The sequence below is a fragment of the Cyanistes caeruleus genome, chromosome 2 (assembly GCF_971803275.1).
Source record: "Cyanistes caeruleus chromosome 2, bCyaCae1.hap1.1, whole genome shotgun sequence".
NCBI lineage: Eukaryota > Metazoa > Chordata > Aves > Passeriformes > Paridae > Cyanistes > Cyanistes caeruleus.
In genome coordinates this window covers 81,730,406-81,749,708 of record NC_141702.1, presented here as the reverse complement: position 1 = coordinate 81,749,708, position 19,303 = coordinate 81,730,406, and the positions used below count along the sequence as shown (strand labels likewise).

At 33.8% G+C, this 19,303-nt stretch overlaps 1 protein-coding gene across 50 annotated transcripts in view; it reads right to left on the bottom strand.

Annotated features, from left to right (window-relative positions):
- CEP170 (centrosomal protein 170) overlaps positions 1-19,303 on the bottom strand; it is a 95,990-nt gene that overhangs the window by 43,040 nt on the left and 33,647 nt on the right. For all 50 annotated transcript variants that reach the window (XM_086878193.1, XM_086878181.1, XM_086878202.1 and 47 more), the window contains 5 exons: positions 18,944-19,002; positions 18,662-18,824; positions 15,980-16,114; positions 7,332-7,808; positions 4,238-4,881 (listed from right to left, as the gene is read on the bottom strand). In XM_086878193.1, coding sequence (XP_086734319.1) covers positions 4,238-4,881; positions 7,332-7,808; positions 15,980-16,114; positions 18,662-18,824; positions 18,944-19,002 — 1,478 coding nt within the window. The remainder of the gene's footprint in view (positions 1-4,237; positions 4,882-7,331; positions 7,809-15,979; positions 16,115-18,661; positions 18,825-18,943; positions 19,003-19,303) is intronic.

The window sequence follows — 19,303 nt, the reverse complement described above, 5'->3', positions numbered from 1 at the left end:
AGTATTTAACATTCCAAACACATACAGAATTATTTGCACATTCATTTATTAATATTTATTACTGGCAGTACTTTGCTTTGTTGAAAAAGGAAAGTCATTAGCATGATAATTTGGTTTCTTTATATCTACAAAAAAGGAAGATGAACTGTAGAAGCATCATTTTGAATTCTTTCATCCACTGACAGACTTACCTTTTCTGTAGCCTATGAAGATTTTTTAATGTGATATGACTGCTGAGAACAACTTTCTTCTAATAAATTTGATTAATTTAAGAAACATAAAATGGATAGAAAATTTACAACTCAGAGATAAAAAGAAAGAAATTGCTAAGTGTTAACAGAAGAAAGCACCAAATCCTTCTAAAGAGCATAAAGGCTGGATGTAAAGGTAAAACAAATCCTACAACTCTGCCCAATGTACCTATGTATTTTATGTGGTAAACTTAACACTGAAAAGACATTCTAAATTAAATCAAGATCTTGAATTTGTTTTATTTCGTACTTAGCTGTTAGGTACAACAATAAGACCACTATTCTGCTAGAGTAAGTTGTATCTTTCTGATGCTATTTAAGTAGAGGATATTTCATGCCACATATGTTCAAGGTGGGCTTTGTGGTATATAAGAGCAGCTTGCTTTCTTAACACATTCATGAAATTACTCTCAACGCAATTTTTAAAAGAGCCCTACAAGTATAAAAAGAGATCCATTTTTCCTCATGTTATTAATATATTTATTTTCTGAACCTTACGTCTACTAACCAATTCATACTTCTCTATGAATTTAAGAGACATCTGAACACCTGGATGCAGAAATATCATTGGATAAGGAAGGGACTTTTAGAAAGCAAAGTTTAGTGTTAGTTTTCAAGTATTCTCTATTAATAAAGAACATTAGGACACAACCATAAATTTCTACTTGCATCTTTCTTTAATGTTTACCATTGAAAATTATGTGCATATGTACTCTATTTTTTAATCTTAAAATAAAATATTTTTTTAAAAAAATATTTGAAAGCAAATTTGAAGTTGTAAAAGACACAAGCCATAATGTATCTGAAAACTTGCATTTCAGGTAAGTAGCACACATACAACCCAAGACAGTCATGACTGCAGATATGTGATTATCCCTCTCTGTTAGGGAAAAGAATCAAAATTAAAAAGCTTTTCCCTGTTACTTATGAAATGTTTTCCTCTTTCTTTCTGATAACTAATTTTTCTCACATTCTCTTCTCAGAAGTCAGGCATTAAAATGGTTGAGAAATAAAGGTTCTATCATTTGCTATTCTATTCCTTTTCTGCTATAGTGACAATAGTTTTTCTTAGAGGCTGAAAGAGCACCAGAGGAAGAACTGGATCCTTAGCAATTTAAATGAAATAAAGATGCTGAATAAGCAGGACAGCATTGTTTCTGGCTTTTAAAAATCATTTCACACAAGCATCTATTCTTCTTCAGCCTATTTCCTAGAATCTTTAGTAAAAGGCTACACTAAGCAAAAATAGTACTTTTGAAATAAGTGATACAGCTCAACACTAAGATTTTTACTCCTCTTTTCTTAGAATTACATAGAGAGATGGTTGTTTTCCTTTTTTTTTTTTTGTTCTGAGAATTAACTTTGACTTCCTGCATGTTCCTATTGGACTCTTAATGCAAAGAAGCATTAATAATCCTACCTTGATTTTTTACAAGTTAATAATGCTCTTGCATTTGTGGTTTGCTCTTATGTTCTTTTCTAGAGAAAAGAGAAGTAAGTCTAAAGCAAAGAATGAGTCACACTTGGGAGTAATCTTTGGATATTTTGGTCATTTTCATCTTTTCGTCCATTAAAAGGGAAAAAATATACAAATCCAGAAGTACTTCATACCATTGAAAATGCTTCAGGTAAACCAAATCCAGATTTTAGCACAGTTCTAATGTAAACTGTTACTGACAAATATGCATTATTTGTGCAAATGTTTTAGAAAATGATTGATGCTATTTGTAGTGCATTTTGATCCCAATCCTAGCAAACTAAACTCTTGAATTTCAGTTAAACTTTTGACCAAAGAGACACGCTTAAATGAAATTCAATTGAGCAGGCATAGTAACTACTCAGAAAAAGGACTTGCCAACAGTGACAGAGTGGATAAACTGAAATAATTGATAAGATGTATACCAACAATTCTCTTAAATCCTCAATAAAGAAGCACAGGAGTCAACAGGCTAACAAAAGTCTTTATCTTATACCTCACTTATACCCCTTTGGGAAAGTAAGATTTTCCAAAGCATTAGCAATTTAAAATAGGAGGGAATCAAAGCTGAGCTCAGCTGGAGGACAAAATTCTGGCTTCCATTTGGTTTAGATTTTCTTTGTTGGCTGTTTTTCTGCACTTCATAAAAATAGTATCATAGTACTTTGTATTACCAAATCAAATAAGAATTGCATAGCAGAGCTCTTTGATCTGGGTGTGAAATATAGTGTTCATAAGATTTCAACACAAATACTATGTGAAATGATATGGAAGACCTTGAAGAAGGTCCATCTCCGCTTTACTTCATAGTAAATCTTTAATTCCTAGTGGTGACACCTTTTAAGTTAGTAGTGATGGAAATTTGTGATACCCAAAAGCTTTTATATAGCACTAAGATTATTAAGCAGTATTTTGCTATCATACTTAAGGCTTCCTTTCACTTCCTGTTCCTGAATCTGTCCTTTAACAGGACATATTTGCTTCAAACAAAAAAAATTACTTTAGATAATCTGAATGGGTACTGAAGGTCACAAAAATTTTGAAATTTTATTAACACTCTCAGGCACATGGTGTGATTCTAGGAATGTTCTGCGTAGGGCTGAGAGTTTGACTCAATGATCTTAATGGGATCCCTCCCAACTCAGCATATTCTATGATTATAAATATTAGACAGAATTAACATTTTTATCAAATACATAAATTGTCTATTTTCAAATGTTATTACTTTGTGTGGTTTCCAAAAAAGCACTGTTGAACTACAATATTTAGCTAAAACAAGACTTAGAAATTTTCTGGTGCAATTTAGTTGAAGATTTATAATTTAAAAATAAAATGTATAAATTTGTAGTTCTTTAATATTTACTTGTTTCATCTGGAATGCTTTTAGTTCCCACTTATTTTTTTAATATTGATTCAAAGAAGTAAAAAATTTCCTTTTCAGAACCCATAAGAGGTGAAACTATTATCTTTATTATTTTATTGCAGGTGACATCCTTTATTTTAATCCCTGTCTCCAAATGCTCCAGAAACACCTTTTAAAAAGAAAACCATCTATAATAAAATGTCCCATTTCCCCACTACTTCAGATTTTTTTTACAAAATCAAACCAGTGAAGCTAGCTTGTCTTGCAAAAAGCTGTTTTCAACACTAGCCAAAACTAATTCTAAATGTATTCATGTATTTGCTCAGTTATAAAATTTTCAGACATGCAAATGAATTCTTAGATAATCCTATAACAAGTGATGAATTTCCTGTTTAATGAGCAAAACCCTAGCCTAGAATTGGGTGCAGGCATTCTACCATAATAGATTATCTAGGAAAACACAACAAAACCAGAAAAAAATCCATTTCAAGACGTGTTAAGTGAAATGATTAAACATAGCTTCTGCTACTCATACTTTCCTGTTGAATCTAAAGAATAATTATTTAATACAGTTTTTAAACTGCAAATACAATTTGTATTGTTATTGATATTTCTATTGTTACCAATAAGCAAACTAGGAAATTTACACTATCATACAAACACCTTTTGAAAAGAAAAGCATTTTTTTACTTACTCTTTATAGCTGACACTGAAACTCAAGTTGCTGTTACTGAATATACTTTTAAAATAAGTATAGAAAACAGTTGCAATCTACATCTCTATGATAATTTGGATGGAACCAATTTATATAATGAAAACCAGAGAAAATAGGCTTTCGAGACCAAGTCAGTATTTCCACAGGGACATAAAATATCTTCAAAAAAAATTTCAGTTAAATGATTTTTGGTTCCTTGTATATTTATGGTACTGAAATATTTTGAAAACACATTAAAACTACCAAACTTTAAGAGAACAGCAGTATCAAACAAGGAATAATGTTTAGCCAAATGCCTGCTGCTGCTCTTGCAACATTTCATATTTCAACATTATAGTCTGGTTTAAAGACTTGAAAGAAATAAAGTGGTAGAGAGCTGCCCACACAGCCCATAACACTTGTAGTATCAGAATACATTTCAAGTTTCTCACCTTGTCAATCATTTTACGAGCTTCCATTTCTTCAGGATTGGGATTTTCCAACTCAATAGTGTAAGTACCTTTGTCACTCTGGTCATCCTCATTGTCCTTTTCACTAGCAGCAGAAATGTGTTGGCTCTTCAACTTTTTGTCCATCTCCTGGTTCTGATTAGGCCTATGGCCAAGGCTTCCTGAACTCCTTAACAATGCAGCTTGTAAGGCAGGTAATGCAGCAGAGGGTTCTTCTGATTTCTGGTTTAGAAGTTTGGCATGAACACCATGTACTGCTCTGTGATATGATGAGCTAGCTTGCACAGGTGAAGGGACTTTCTCTCCTGATGCAGGTTTCACCCTTTCAGCTCGTGTGTGAGATGTGGGAGATGGAGATTCTGGGCATAGAGCTCCTACATTCTGAGAAAAAGAGTAAGAACGTCTCTTGCGAGGATGGTCTTCATCAAAAAACTCAATCATAAAGGCAGTCTGACTCATACCAGCTTGATCTTGCTGCTTTTCTGTTGAATGAACTTTCTGGTGTGACTTTTTCAGCTCTGCATGATGATGCCTTAAGTGCTCTTCAAGTGCTGCCTGTTTACTGTAATGCCGGTGTGCACCAATATTTTCTGAATCACTCTGTGTGCCATCATCATGTTTATTCCCTACAAGCAAAGCAAAACAATGCATAGCACTGTGAAACAAAGAAAGACATAGCAGACAAAAAAAAAAAAAGCAGCAAACTAGGAATGAAAATTATTTCAAATCAGATTTCTGTTTAAACTTCAACAGTTTACAGTACTCGGCTCTGCAAATTTGGTACAGCTCCTGGAAATGCAATCAACTTGCTACAAGTCAAAGAATGAAACATTTTAGAAGCTGATCAGTAACAGCAGTGCATTTGAAATATCTTTTCCCCAATATTTTCATCTGTGAATACTTTCCAGTGACATACAAAAGCCAGCATTTTACCAGCTGTACTATAGTATGTTTTTGAATTATATCAGTTCTGTTACAGAGCCAGTTGATTATAAATGACTACTGACACATTCCAGGCAGGGTTAAGAAGAAAAAGAAAACCCTAATAAAATCCTTCCAACAGTGGAAAGAGAGACACAGTTCATTGCTGGATTCTTCCCACATTTACAACAGTTTATCATGAGAAATGTCTACTTAAAATTGGACTGAATTCTTTATTACTCTTCCCAAGACGAGCAATGAGTTTTTCCATAATTCACCCCACTCAGCATTTGATGTGTGCATGTAAAATGGTTGTTATTACTTATTCATTCCACAAACTACTCTGAGATCTATGAATAAGGATTATGTATTTCATAAATCATAAATTCACCTACAAAAGTACTTTGCAATGATACCCGAAAATGTACAGAAGGCTGGATACTTGCACACAGTAAGTGTATTTTAAACAGAACAACCTAATATACAAGAGAAGTGTCAGTGCTCCTAAGTTTTAGCTCAGTACCTGGGAAGAAGCAGTTTCATCCTCTTTGAACTCCTCTAGATCGAATTTTGGTTATATTCATAAGGTACAATTTCTGTATTTTTGATTTTCAAGAGGTTAGCTTTTTTAAGGTTTTTTCATCTAAATAATTAGGATATGCAGCTTCTATTCAGTTAAATAGAAATTACATATTGGCTAGTATTACTTATCAGACTAATACCACTAAAAAAACACATCTTAAATCCCAACTCACCTATTTTCTACTTGTTAGAATACTGCCTACAAAAATTAGGTGATGATTCATATATTTCCAAATAAAAATAATAATAATAATGCAATATCAATACTATAATAAAAGTAATATAATCTAATTTTAGCAGTGGGACTTCAGTACAGAGTATTATAAGAAAAAGCTGAGGAGAAAAAGAAAGAAGCTTTGAGTTTTTATTAAAAAATTAAACTTTCAAAGTACCTAGGTATATTTACTATCTAAAAATACTACTGAAGAATGAGATTACAAACAGGCCATAGAAGATTACAAAATTCAGATATTTGTTACGGCCGTATCCCATAACTTACACCTCTTTCAGATGAAAAATAATTAGACTTTGAGTAGTTTCTGCCAGGAAAAGGTTTATAAACAAAGCTTCTTCTATTTATCAAAGTGTCATGGCTAGTATGTTAAAGAACATTCATTAATACAATACAATACATGAAGGTCAAAGAATGTGATTTACACCAGAAGAAATAATACTCTATTATCTTTATGCTAGCACATTAATCTAATTCTGCTTTCAGAATTTTATTTTTAGGAGTCAAATGATAATGTTAGACATGATAATGTTGCAGAAGGTTGAATGTTGTAAAGTTGTTGAAAAAGTTCAGCAGAAGTTTTCATTCTGAAAGTTTGAATGGTACTGGAATCTTCATCTGAATATCACGACTATCTGCTTCTCTATTCTGTTAAGTGACACTCAAAGTACACCTGTCATGTGTAACATTTGATTTAGTTTAATTTGGTATGTCACTATCTGCCATAAATGAACATGTATGATCTGGAACTCCATTCAACACCAGCACTCATATGAACACAACAGTCCACAAGCTGAATATAAAAATTGAAGCTCTTCCTTTATTTCTGATTCCTGACTCAAACTTGACCTCACCAAACATGATCCACATATGCAGAATGAGTACATGGTATATTCCTTACCATAAATTATTTTCTTAGAACACACAAATATTCACAGAAAATATGCTATTGAAAGAGCTGCTAAAAGCATAAATTGAACTTCAGAGCTTTGATTCTAAACAGCAATTCATGTTTTTGAAGTAATTAATGAGGAGTGAGATATATAAAATCTACCTAAGGTTTGGGTTTTTTCCTTTTCTTTTTCATGATCAGTGTTTAAATACCTAATGTTTTCAGCCACACTAGAACATCTCTAATTAGCATATTGACTGTAAAATGATTCAGCATTTTGTTTCTTACACTCATTGTAAGAATTCAGCAATAAAATTTCCCAGCATGAATCCTTGCACACGTGTCAAGTATCTGTGATTTCATCTGAACTCTGCAAGGACCCTTTGACAGCCTGCTGGTGAGGAACTGCTGCTTTCTAAACTAAGCATAGCTGGAATTATTCACTTTACCTTTAAGTCTCTTCAAGTACACTGGAACGTCACTCTTAATACTTTTGGAATCCTCCTCCGTTGGCTCCCATATCATTCTTGGAGGATTATTCTGTGCAAGCCAATCTGCTACTTTGCTCTCCGCAGCCATCATCACCGTCTGAAGCCCTGGCAGGTCCTGACCACTGGAGGAAGACTGTTTCTTCGACTTGTGACGTTGCTCCGATGTGAATTTTGTCACGTGATCTTTGATCTTTACTTTTCCTGGAGTGTTGTCATCAAATTCAATGGTAAAGGAAGCGTGCCCTGAAGCTGCTGTGTGGGAGCTTTGGGTATCTTTTGTGGGAATTTCATGAATAGTGCTCTCTGATACCTGTGAGGCTTGCTGGCATTCTTTAGTAGGGATTTCAAAATAACTGGGCTCCCTACAGAAAGGATAAAGTTCTTCACTTGCAGATGCAGATCGCTCCTCAGATTGCTTGGCATCTGTGCTGCATCCTATTAGGAAAAATTAAAAAAACAGATTTCACAATACTTGTGAACTTCAAGCTCTTCAACAAGTTTCTAAACTCCTGTAACAGCCTCTTGAGTAATTTCTGGAATAAACAGTAAGATTGTGGAGTAGACTGAGCTCTGTAGTTCTGGAAAAATAGTTCCAGAGTTACATATAGGAAGTATTAATGAAAAGGCATTTTCATTAATAAAGTTTGAACTTCAGCTATGAGATGTATAAAGTGGAAAAAAGCTCATTTAGAATTTGCCAAAGTGTATGCAAAATATTTTTAGAAGATGTAAAAGTCAGATGAGTTATTTAAACATGGAAAATAGGTAAATCAAAGTGGCAAAATTGTTGAGATGATCATTAGCACAATTCCAATCTATTGATAAAAACATCAAGTCAGGGTGCTCCCAAAACAAATGATAATGATCTTTCATCTCCCATAGTGGATAGAAAGCATAATTTTGTTCAGCAAACATTCTTCAGAAAAACAATTCACACATTAATGCAAGATAAACATTAATTCTGGCTTGAAAAGTTAAACACTGCTATGCACTGGAAAGTGTTTTGGAATGGAACCACTTTATGTTTATACAAAAGATAAAACCAAAGAATTGAGCTAAATCCTACTGTCATGTCCTCTTATTTTACTTGTTGCCTATAGTTTGTACATGAATAGAAAAACAGCTGGAAGCACACAGAATGTTAGCAAGCCATGCTCTCACTGGCTAAAAAAACAGCTGGCTAAAGAAAGCAGAAAAAGCACAGGGTAGTAATTTGAAGTTCCACTGTATAGCCTAAATGAAAGCTAAAGCTTCCTGTGGTTGCTGCAAAGCTACCAATGTGCCTTTAAGGAAACAAACCTGATTGCATTTTATGAACTACTAAGTCAGCCAAAATACCTGGTGCAGAGAAGTACTAAAGATACAGAAGCTTGAGACCTTAATAGTAACAACAACTTAGATTCAAGCAAAAGAATTCTGAATAGCTCTGAAGTAATTTATCTTGGACCACTCTAAGATGTTTAAGATATCATTTCATGTTACCAAGTAAAGAACTGAGACTGCAACTAATTGATTTTAGGTACTGAATAAAGCTACCCTACATCAGCTGAGGAAGTTAATATTTGTGCATGAAACTGTTATGACATGAGACAGCAATAGAAACACTTATACTAAAGTCAGGAATTTAAGAGATAGAGGATGCATGATGGAATCATGCATCTATGCTGCTTCTTGCAAACACATGCTTCTTGTGAGGATTTATGAAAAGGTAAAAAATAAAAAAAAAAAAAAGGTGGTGGTGTGATACAGAGAAATAAACTATTTAAAGGAAAGAATAATACCTGGAAAAAAAGATGGTATTGAATTAAAACAAGAACAGTACACATTCTTTATTATTGCTATGTTTGGAAATTCATTGGATAAAAGTACTCCAGTGCAGCTAGCAAAGTGGTTGCAATTTATTTTTTCTACCAGTAGCTGTTACAAATACAAAACATGTTCGGAATTCACACAGGTTGTTCCATTGTGCTGTTGGATTCCAAGAACCCCCTAGCGAATGACTTTCATTGCACTATCAGCTACCTTATATCTGTGGGGAAGTTTTCAGGTATTACAACAGCACCTCACTACTCCCCTCCCTGGGAAACAGAATGCCTTTTTAATACCCTTCCTGAAAACATTTATGCCAGCAGACACACAATACAGAATTTATCTATTTTACTGATGCAAAGGCTATTAAAAATCTTCTCTTTTTATATAGAAAATGTACAGAAATAAACAAAAGTCACACTTTGCAGGTCCTAGACTTCGGATAAACTATGATCACTCTCCATTTGTTTCACGTAGCTAACAAGCTGGAATGGATCAAACTGGCAGGATCAAATTTAGAGTGTGGATCCTTACAATATGAAACACAGTCACTGAAAAGGAAAGTAATCCACCACACAGCCAATTCACAAACAACATTTTTTTCCTCCATGTGCTTCTGCTCAAAACTTCAAGTCAACAACATCATGCAATTCCTGTAGCTAATAGTTAAGCCACATATAGTGTTCAACACTTGTTCAAAGAAGATAACTGGCTAATACTCAGTTTTGAGAAATATTTCTAAGTTTGGGCAAGGCAGGAGCAATCTGGTAGCCAGACAAGACACAGTACTTTACTGTAATTATGAAACAGTTGGTTTATTGCCATCTTTTGAAAAAAATTAGAATGTAGGCAAATTACATCAGATGTACAGCAATGTGAGGATCTCTCACACTGGTTTGTCAGAACTGATGAAGGACTTCACAAAAAATTTCTGTGTGAAACTTGCCTACACCAAATTTAACATTTCAAATCAACCATTTATACTATAATAATATGCACAGTATTTGATTCCAATATTTTTGATTAAACAGTTGCTAGTATATAGTTTGAATCTAAATTAAGACAGAGTTTAATCAAAAGAAGAAAGAAACTGAACTACAACTAAATTGTAAATTTTGCTAAACTAGAAAAATTTTTAACAATTATATAAATAAAAATATCTGAAGTATAAGTTAATCTTAATCACTTAAAAATCCTATTTTCAGTCAGAAGTACTTGCATTTTTAGAAAAGTAAAATGCATCAGAATTTATTACAATAAAAAACAGAAAAGGAAGAAGCAAAAAAATTAATATAGATCCTGATCTAAACCACCCTTCAATATTTTTCTCGCAGATTCTAAATGCAAGTCCTTAGAGCTTTCAAATATTACAAAGAGTGATCTATAAAACAGCCTTACCTTTGAAATCCTATTATAAAATGTCATCTGCCAAGATGAAGGAAATCATGTATCAGACTAAATACAGACACCTTTAAGAGAAAATCTTCAAGCAAATACTGAAGATAGTGGTTGTCACTGCTCTGTAATTTTCAACACAGAACAAGAATAGTATATGTATAGCAAAACAGGCAACTGCAAGTTAGTTTTGGGAAAATGAAGGTACAGGTAGGTTGTGAACTTCAGTCTCTTCAGGGATGAAGGCATTTCATAACTGGCAAGACCAAAAGGAAAGAGGCAGAAAAAGTAGCAGGATTATCTGTAAAAAGGGAGCTCTCACTCTTCAAAGTTCCTGAGTGACAAAAGACAATGGAACTTCTGTTTCTACAAAGCAAGTGAGGAAGCAGTAATTGGTAACTGCCACCAAGGCATAGCGATACTATTGCTAAAACAAGTCTAGGAGAGGCTAGGAGGGAAACAAATATTTGGGAAACCACAGGCTTAACCAAAGGGAGATTCCGAGAGATCCTTTAGTAGGGAACATTCTTGTGAGGAATGACTGTGTTTGCTTAGTATGGAGAAGAGGAAGCTCAGGTAGGATCTCATAACTCTCTACAGCCACCTGGAAGGAGCCCAGAGTGAAGTGGGGCCGGTTTCTTCTACAGCGCCTGCAGTGAGGGGACTGGAAGAAATGGCCTTAAACTGAGACAGGGGAGATTAAGATTAGACACTAGAAAAAGATTTTTTCACTGACAGGGTTGTCAGGCATTGGAATAGATTGCCCAGCGATATGGTGGAGTCACCACCCCTGGAGGTATGCAAGAGGCATCTCTATGTGGCACTGGGCGAAGGCTCAGTAGTTTAAGGGTTACAGTGCTGGATGGATGGTTCAACTGGATGATCCTGAAGGTATCTTCCAACCTCAGTGATTCCTATTCCTATTCCTATTCCTATTCCTATTCCTATTCCTATTCCTATTCCTATTCCTATTCCTATTCCTATTCCGTTCTATATTCTAGTCCATTCCATTCCATTCAGAAATGCAACATTCACTTTGTGACATTAACAGAATTGATTACATTTTCTAGGACTTTCCGGGGTTTTTTAAGTCTTATTTCTAAATTACACACACAAATAGTCAGAATCTTAACATTTTACTTGCTGACCTGGACAAGAAAAATCATAGGTTTCTGTGCTATTCAGATGTGGAAAAAAAGGCATCTGTATATTAATATATCATCATCTGCAATATCAGGAAATCTCAGAAAATATTTTGCACAATCTTCAGATTTTTAGTAATGCTCTTTTCTTTCTGCCTTAAAAATACAATTTTAAGAATGAAACTTGTAAAAGAAAATGATCTGGAATTTACAAAGCACTTCCTTTAAAAAATGTCTGTAATCCTGAAGCAATGTATCTATTTGAAATAGGTATAAGAAACAGACAAAATATCATATTTACACAATACCCCAAAATATTTTTAATGTTAGCTTTATATTTGGCACCGTGCAATGGTATATGTAATAAAAGAAGCTGAATTTAGTGCTTTCAAATGCTTAATATAATTTTTTTCCCTTCCTCTCTGTTTTCATATTTATTCATACTCATATTCATATTCAACTTTTTATTTCCCACTTATGTTTTAGGTTTTTTTTATTTTCTTTGCAGCTGAAGAAAACTTCATTTTTTATTTAAAGACGAGATTTCAATAAATACATATAGTGATTCACCTAGTATTAGATATGAAGATCTTTATCTTTTAATGCTTTCATAACCAGTCTTGTGAAAAAATACCAGAATTTCTCTTTCAAAATAAAAATACAAACCAGCACTGCATATAAATCCCCATCTCTCGTAATAAATAATTTCACTACCAGATTTAAAGGTGCTTAAGTGAAAAAAGGACAAAACTAATCTTACTTAAATACATTGCTGTAAGGGGTTTATAGAGTTCTGTATGCTCCCCATCACATACAGTGCATATTTGCTGCTAGAGCTTTGCAAAGCAAGCCTTATACACAGCACTTGCACATATTTCATGACAAAACTCATCAAAATTCTAGAACGAACTGCTAGGAACTTAGCTGCTTATACTGCTGATTAAGCATCACACATTACAATGTGTGTAAACTAAACACACTGATTACACCGGTATTTCTCAACTGTCAGCCTGCTTTACCTGAAAATGACAGCTTCTTAAGTGCAAGGAATGTTTAATCTGACATATTCTTATGCAATGCTGGAATTAAAATTCATGCCAAGTGTTAAGAATTACTTCAGATTCCTGAAGTCTTCTTGAAAACTTATTTCTGCCTTTTATTAGATTTCTGGTAAACGCATTAAATGACATAAAATTCTACAACTACTACTAAGATTGGCAGAGAATGCAGTTTTTGCTTTCCCAGGAAGTGAGAGTGTAACATATGGCAGTAATAATAATTACACACCCAATAAACCTGCCAATAACATGAGCATTTAACAGCTGCAGCATAAAGTCACGCCAGAGGTGTACACACAACTGTTCATTTTAATACAGACTAGCAGATCTATGGATCTTGGAACTAGAGAATTACATGTCTGAAAAATGTTGAAAGGATTTTTCTTTTCAAAGCTTTCCAGGCTATTTTGCTATGTTTGTAAATAACTTTCATTAGTGAATTTCTGTTGTGCTAGAAATGCAGTAACATTGAAATAATCTTTTTAACTTGAGACTGTAGAGACTAATTGTCTATAGTTGGCTTAACAGACATAAATCTCCCACTTCAATCTCCTCATTAAACCTTACCCTATCTCTTAGAATTCAAATCTTCTTTTCTATGCAATAAATAATCATGTAAAAAATCTTTAAAGCATGACACAGATTTTTAATAGGATTACTTTGTTCAAATATATGTATCTGATTTTATTGATTTTAGTTTAAGAATTCACCTGTAATGTACTTACTTTTAGGCAGTTTACATTAAAAAGCATGTCCCAGATCAGTGTTTTAAACACTTAATACAATTTAACCCATGAAAGAATAATTAGCTGCACCAATCTTAAACATGTCTGATTAAAGTCTGCTTATATTTTAAAATATCCAAGAATGGCAGTCTTCTGAAGTTTCCAATTTTCTTTCATACAAGTGTATCTTTGTATTCATATCCTATTATTATATTCATCTATATTATAAAACCTAAGTGCTTGAAGAAAATATATAACTTGTTGAAAATAAGTTAATTTTTTCATAGAATGTAACTGTAGGCCAAAACAGGCCAAAAATCTTATGATTTTATAATTCCATGAAAACATTCAGAATGTCTTTTGCACACTTCTATACAGACACAGTGTTCTGGGACCACCGAAGTGTCCATAGAAGCAAATGTCAATTCTTTCATGGTTTGTCTTCTCAGCCTCTCTACCAACACTACTAAAAATTATCTACAACAGTCAAAAACTGCTGACTAGTAAAAAACCAGACTAGTAGAACATACAATTCTACTACATTCTACTACAATTCTACTATAAATGAGTCTACTCAGAGATTAGGTGTTCATGATAAATAAATAATTTGTCTGTATACAGGATTTTAATCTCACATCCCCACAAATGGTTTTGCAAAAATGTCAGGTTTTGGATTTTTCTCAGCAGTGTCTTCCTTTCACATAAGTTTTTCTTTAGTATGTGCTTTTCCAAACTGAATTCCATTCCTGCAGATTTATGAGTCTTCCAGTTAGAGGAAATAGAAGCTATTCTTACACTCTTCTTAGATCAATACTATTCACAGGAAATACATTCATGGATAAACAGAAGCAACAACATAAATAAAAGGGATTTGCAATTTTTATTTTTTTTTTTCTTTCAAAAAAAGGACAAAATATTGTATTCACCAAAAAGGCTTTGGGCCCAAATTTAGCTTTTGTATAGTATATATATATATGGAAAACCCCCAAATTTAAATAATTTAGAAAATACTAATCTATTTTCTCTATTCATCATGTACCTTGATTACCTATAATGACTCCACTAACCAAATCATGTCAAAAATATCCCCATTACTTAAGTTCAGTCTAGAACAAACTTATTTTTGTCTACTACTGAAACAGATGGCACCTCCATGATTGGTTTGAGTGAAAGTTGGAATCTTATTTGTCTTGGAACTCAGGAATTAAGATAGAAGCACTGATCACTTGCTGAAAAATCTCTTGATAAAATAAATACAAAAGCATGTAAACCATTTAATGGAATTTGATGCTTCTGAAAAAGCAATTTAAAATGATGAAAAAGAAGAAAAGGAACGCTACTAAATATAAGCTGGCATCTTGTGTCACACCTTGCAAATGGCATGGCATGGCATCAAAAACATGGACTTCAGCATATTATATTTTCAATAATCCTATATTTAATGAGGGAAAACTAATTTAAATGTTTTTATCTGATTTCTTTATACTAGTCCAAATCTTAATAGACTTACTCTACTATCTGAATGATGACAACTTTAGAATAACATGAAAAAGGCCATGAAAAAAGGCTATGGTAAAAAGTTCATTCCAAAGACCTTGCCCTCACTGCACTGGTCTTCATTTAGTTTGATTTACAGGTTTTTAGACTTCACTCCAGCTCCTGCAAAATATGATTCACGTTAATCAAAGCAAGTACTATGACAGGAAAAGAGAAATTCTGAATTCAATTAAAGTACTTTAAGAAACTGCAAACTTAAAACTACTGGACCTTAAATGTGTGTCTAAAGAGCTAAACAAACATGGCTGAATTTTGTCCTAACTTGAATAAGTTTTCAGTTACTGTCTTCATTAGAATAGCAGTCACTTTATTTACATGCCTGACGATAGATATAAAAGCCTAATTATAGGTACTGAGATTGAAGTTCTGGCAATACATACTGTGTCTAGACAAGCTAACTAATAAAAAGGTCTGCATTACAGGGGAATAAATATTACCAGTTTAACTTATATTACACAAACTTTTACTTTAAGAACTATGACATGTAATTCCCACTAATACAGAATTATTGAATTACAGAAGGGAATGTTAGTACAGACAACCTTCCACAGTTAAAAGTCAGACACAAATATAAAGCACCACTTTTTATTGTCAGAAATTATTTCAATAAAATATTCCTATGCATATAAAATGACAGATATATATTAAACTGAAAAAAAAAAAGACGCACTGGTTCAGATAATGTTATTTGCTATACTTACTGATAGAAAATTGTATTATATACTAGAAAACTGACATATTATATGTGAAACTGATCTCTGAAATGCATAGTTTCTCACAAAAATATATTCTTCAATTATCTTACCTTTTCATCTATGCAAACTGTGAAGCTTCCAAACATTAATATCTGTTTAGTTCCCTAGTTAAGAATATATGCAGTTCAATAAAGAGAAGACAAAAAAATAAGACAACACACTTACCTGAAGCCCCTGTTTCAGGCATTTTTTCTTCATGCTTGCCATCTGGCTTACAACCACCTTTTTCATCAGCTTCATCTTCACCCCACCAGGCTGGCTGTCCATACAACGGTGTCCCACGAGGCATGGCAGAAGTATCTATAAAGTCAGCCCAAAGCAGAGAAAATAACTTTTCTGTTTAGCTGTGATATTAGGTTAAAATCACATGAAGAGAAAGTAATTTGCTTGGGTCATTTCTCCTGGACGCTGAAGTGAAATGGTTGCATGCATTTGCCTAAATACAAAACAAACTTGGAGGCCAGACAACTGATCTGGGTTCTAAATATAAAAGCTTACTAATGACCTAATCAAAACTTCTGGCACAAATGTTTATGCAAAGGCAGCTGGCATTTCTTATTGTTACCCTGATATATCTGTAAATATTATTTCTTCTTTCAGTTTGAACTCATCAGGATAGCAGTACATTCCTAAAAGCTGTTTGTTGCTATTTCTGTGAAAAGATTCTCATTCTTACCCACACTGACCTTTCAATGAAATCTGAACTCACTGCAGGAAAAATTGATCAAATTTTGCAATGTTGCCAAGGTTCCAAATTGCTGACAGCTACTACAGAGTGCTGAGTTACCTTGTGTGTAAAACATTACTGATCACAATCAATTTTACAGGGTTTTTTTCAAAGGTGTTAGTTAAATCATAGTACAACTAAAAGTGCTATACACATGGTTAAATATATTTAAATGCAAAAATTAAGAAAAAAAACCACTGATAAAATTAAAACTTCTAACTTGATGATAAATGTGCTGGGTTAGGTTTGATCTGATCTTTTGGAAAAATATCTTACCCTACAGAGATTTAGCTATTCTAGTGTCATATGTTCTGAATATATTTTAAGGAGTCTTTACATAAAAAAACATCATCTGATAAAATCTATCTTAGGAGCTTGTCTGTTACTTTATCCACTAGGAATAAAACACAGTCTTATGCTTTAGTCAATACTAAGCTGTTTTTAAACACTTGATAGTCACACAGAGAATTTGTAGATGCCCCATCCCTGAAGTGTTATAGAACAGGTTGGATGAACTGGTCTGGTTAAAGGTGTCCATGACCATGGCAAGGAGGTGCAACCTAAATGATGTTTAAACTCTGTTCCAACCCAAACCATTCCATAATTCTATTCCTGTGCACTGAATTAGCAATAGTGAACAGATATGCATTTATATGGCAACAGTGAGAGAATCAATCCCCATAAAGCTTCTGAGAGTTGCATTTAAATATAAATCCCTATCCTTGACGGTTATTTTTGGAAGAGTGAAAAGAAAACCCCTGCACCATGCTACTTTATGTACTCTTAACAAGTGCTGGATTAGACAACAAAACAAACAGGTTAATTAAGTGTATCACAGAATCCTGTATGTGTGGAAGGATGAGAGTTCTTTCAAGTGACTCTTCTGGAAGAATAGATGAAACCTAAACAAATCTGTAGAGCCCTGACCTAAGGAAATCAGACCTAGAGAGTTCCATATTAACGGAACAATAATACCTGATCTCTTTCTCATTCTTTTGGTTATCTCCACTACACTTCAGCAATCCTCATGCTATAGTTCATCAGAGAATCAGAGAACGGTTTGGGTTGGAAGGGACCTGCCATGGGCAGGAACACCTTTTGCCAGACTAGTCTGCTCAAAGCCTTAAACACTTCCATGACGAGATATCCACAAACTTTCTGGACAACCTGTTTAAGTGGTTCACTACTCTCACAGTAAAAAATTTCTTCCTAACATGTAAACAAAATCTCTCCCCTCTCATTTAAAAACCATTGCACCTAGTCTTTTATCACTACTTGCCTGAGTAAAATATGCTCTCCCTCTTTTTTTACCAGCTCCCTTTAGGTACTGAAAGGCTGCCATGAGGCTCTCCCTGGAACCTTTTCTTCTCTAGGCTGAACAACTCCATCTTGCAGCCTGTCTGCTCCAACCCTTTGTTCATCTTTTTGGCCCTCCTCTGGCCTCACTCCAACAGATACAAATCCTTCCCATACTGGGGGCCCAGAACTGGGTGCAGTACAACCCACATAAAGTTTTAAGACAACCACAGCAGAGCCACCATGACACATTAAATAAATACGAACAATGGCGTAGAAATGAGTCTGAAGCCACAGTATCTACAAATCTTTAAACCACAATAGAACACTTAGGTTATATCCTGACACAGGAATCAGTGAATGCTAGGAACTACCAAGCAAACAAACAAAACTCCCCACCCATTAAAAAGGGAAAAAACCCCAAACCAACCAAAGGAAAAATAGTGCACTTGGTAATGGTGATGGTAAAAAATACAAACTGTTTCTTAACAAATACTTACACTCAAACTACAGCAATATAGCAATATAGCAACATAGCAATATCCTGCCACAAATGCTTCAAGTTTGTAATTTGGGCAAAGGGACATGCAAAAATCTTATAACTGCCGATTCAATCTCTCTTTAAAAGTTTTCTTAACATGTGGATGCTACTGTAAAAAAGGTAGAAATTAAATGCCAAAAATAATTATTTACACCTAACCTATGGTTAAATGTTCATATATTGAAATTTTTACTGTCTACAGGAATATCACAATCATCGTACTGAAGAAAATTAACGTCCTTTCCAAGTTTTGTGCTTCTGCAACAAAAAAAAAGAACCTTACCCACTGATTTTTCTTCAGATTTCAGTGCTTCTGTAGTTTTGTGGTGCACTTCAGCTGTGGAGTCTGTTACCTTGGACTCTGAACTTTTGGAGCTGCTTTGTTTCGATCCTTCTGCCTCGGAAGATTTTTGGGATAACTGGAGCTGGCTTGTGAATTTTTCATGCTACATGACATTAAATAGAGAAAAAAACACAAACCCTCAAAGACTGGGATAAAATCCAAAACCTCTGTTATAATAACTCTACAGTGACAAAAAAACATCCAGGAACTGCACATTGTTACCTTAAGTGCTTCTTCAGGGACTCTCATCTCTCCCCTGACCACAGTAAAAAGATTAGTATGTAGGAAATTATAAGGAAAATACTGAAAATACTCTGAATTCTCAAGAAGATTTTAGAGAAAAGCAAAAATTGTGCAGTGTATTATGCCACTTGAATGGTGACAGCTTTCAAAATATGTCACTGTTAGGATATTGTGCACTACCATACTCATCAAAGCAAATGAATTTATTTACTATTTGTAAACAGAACATTGAGTAGATACCTTGGTGTTTTACTAATGCAAGTAATTTTTTTTTTCATTCAGTTGTTTGCTGCATAATTAACTGTAATATAATCTGCTGGTATACAACTGCATATGATA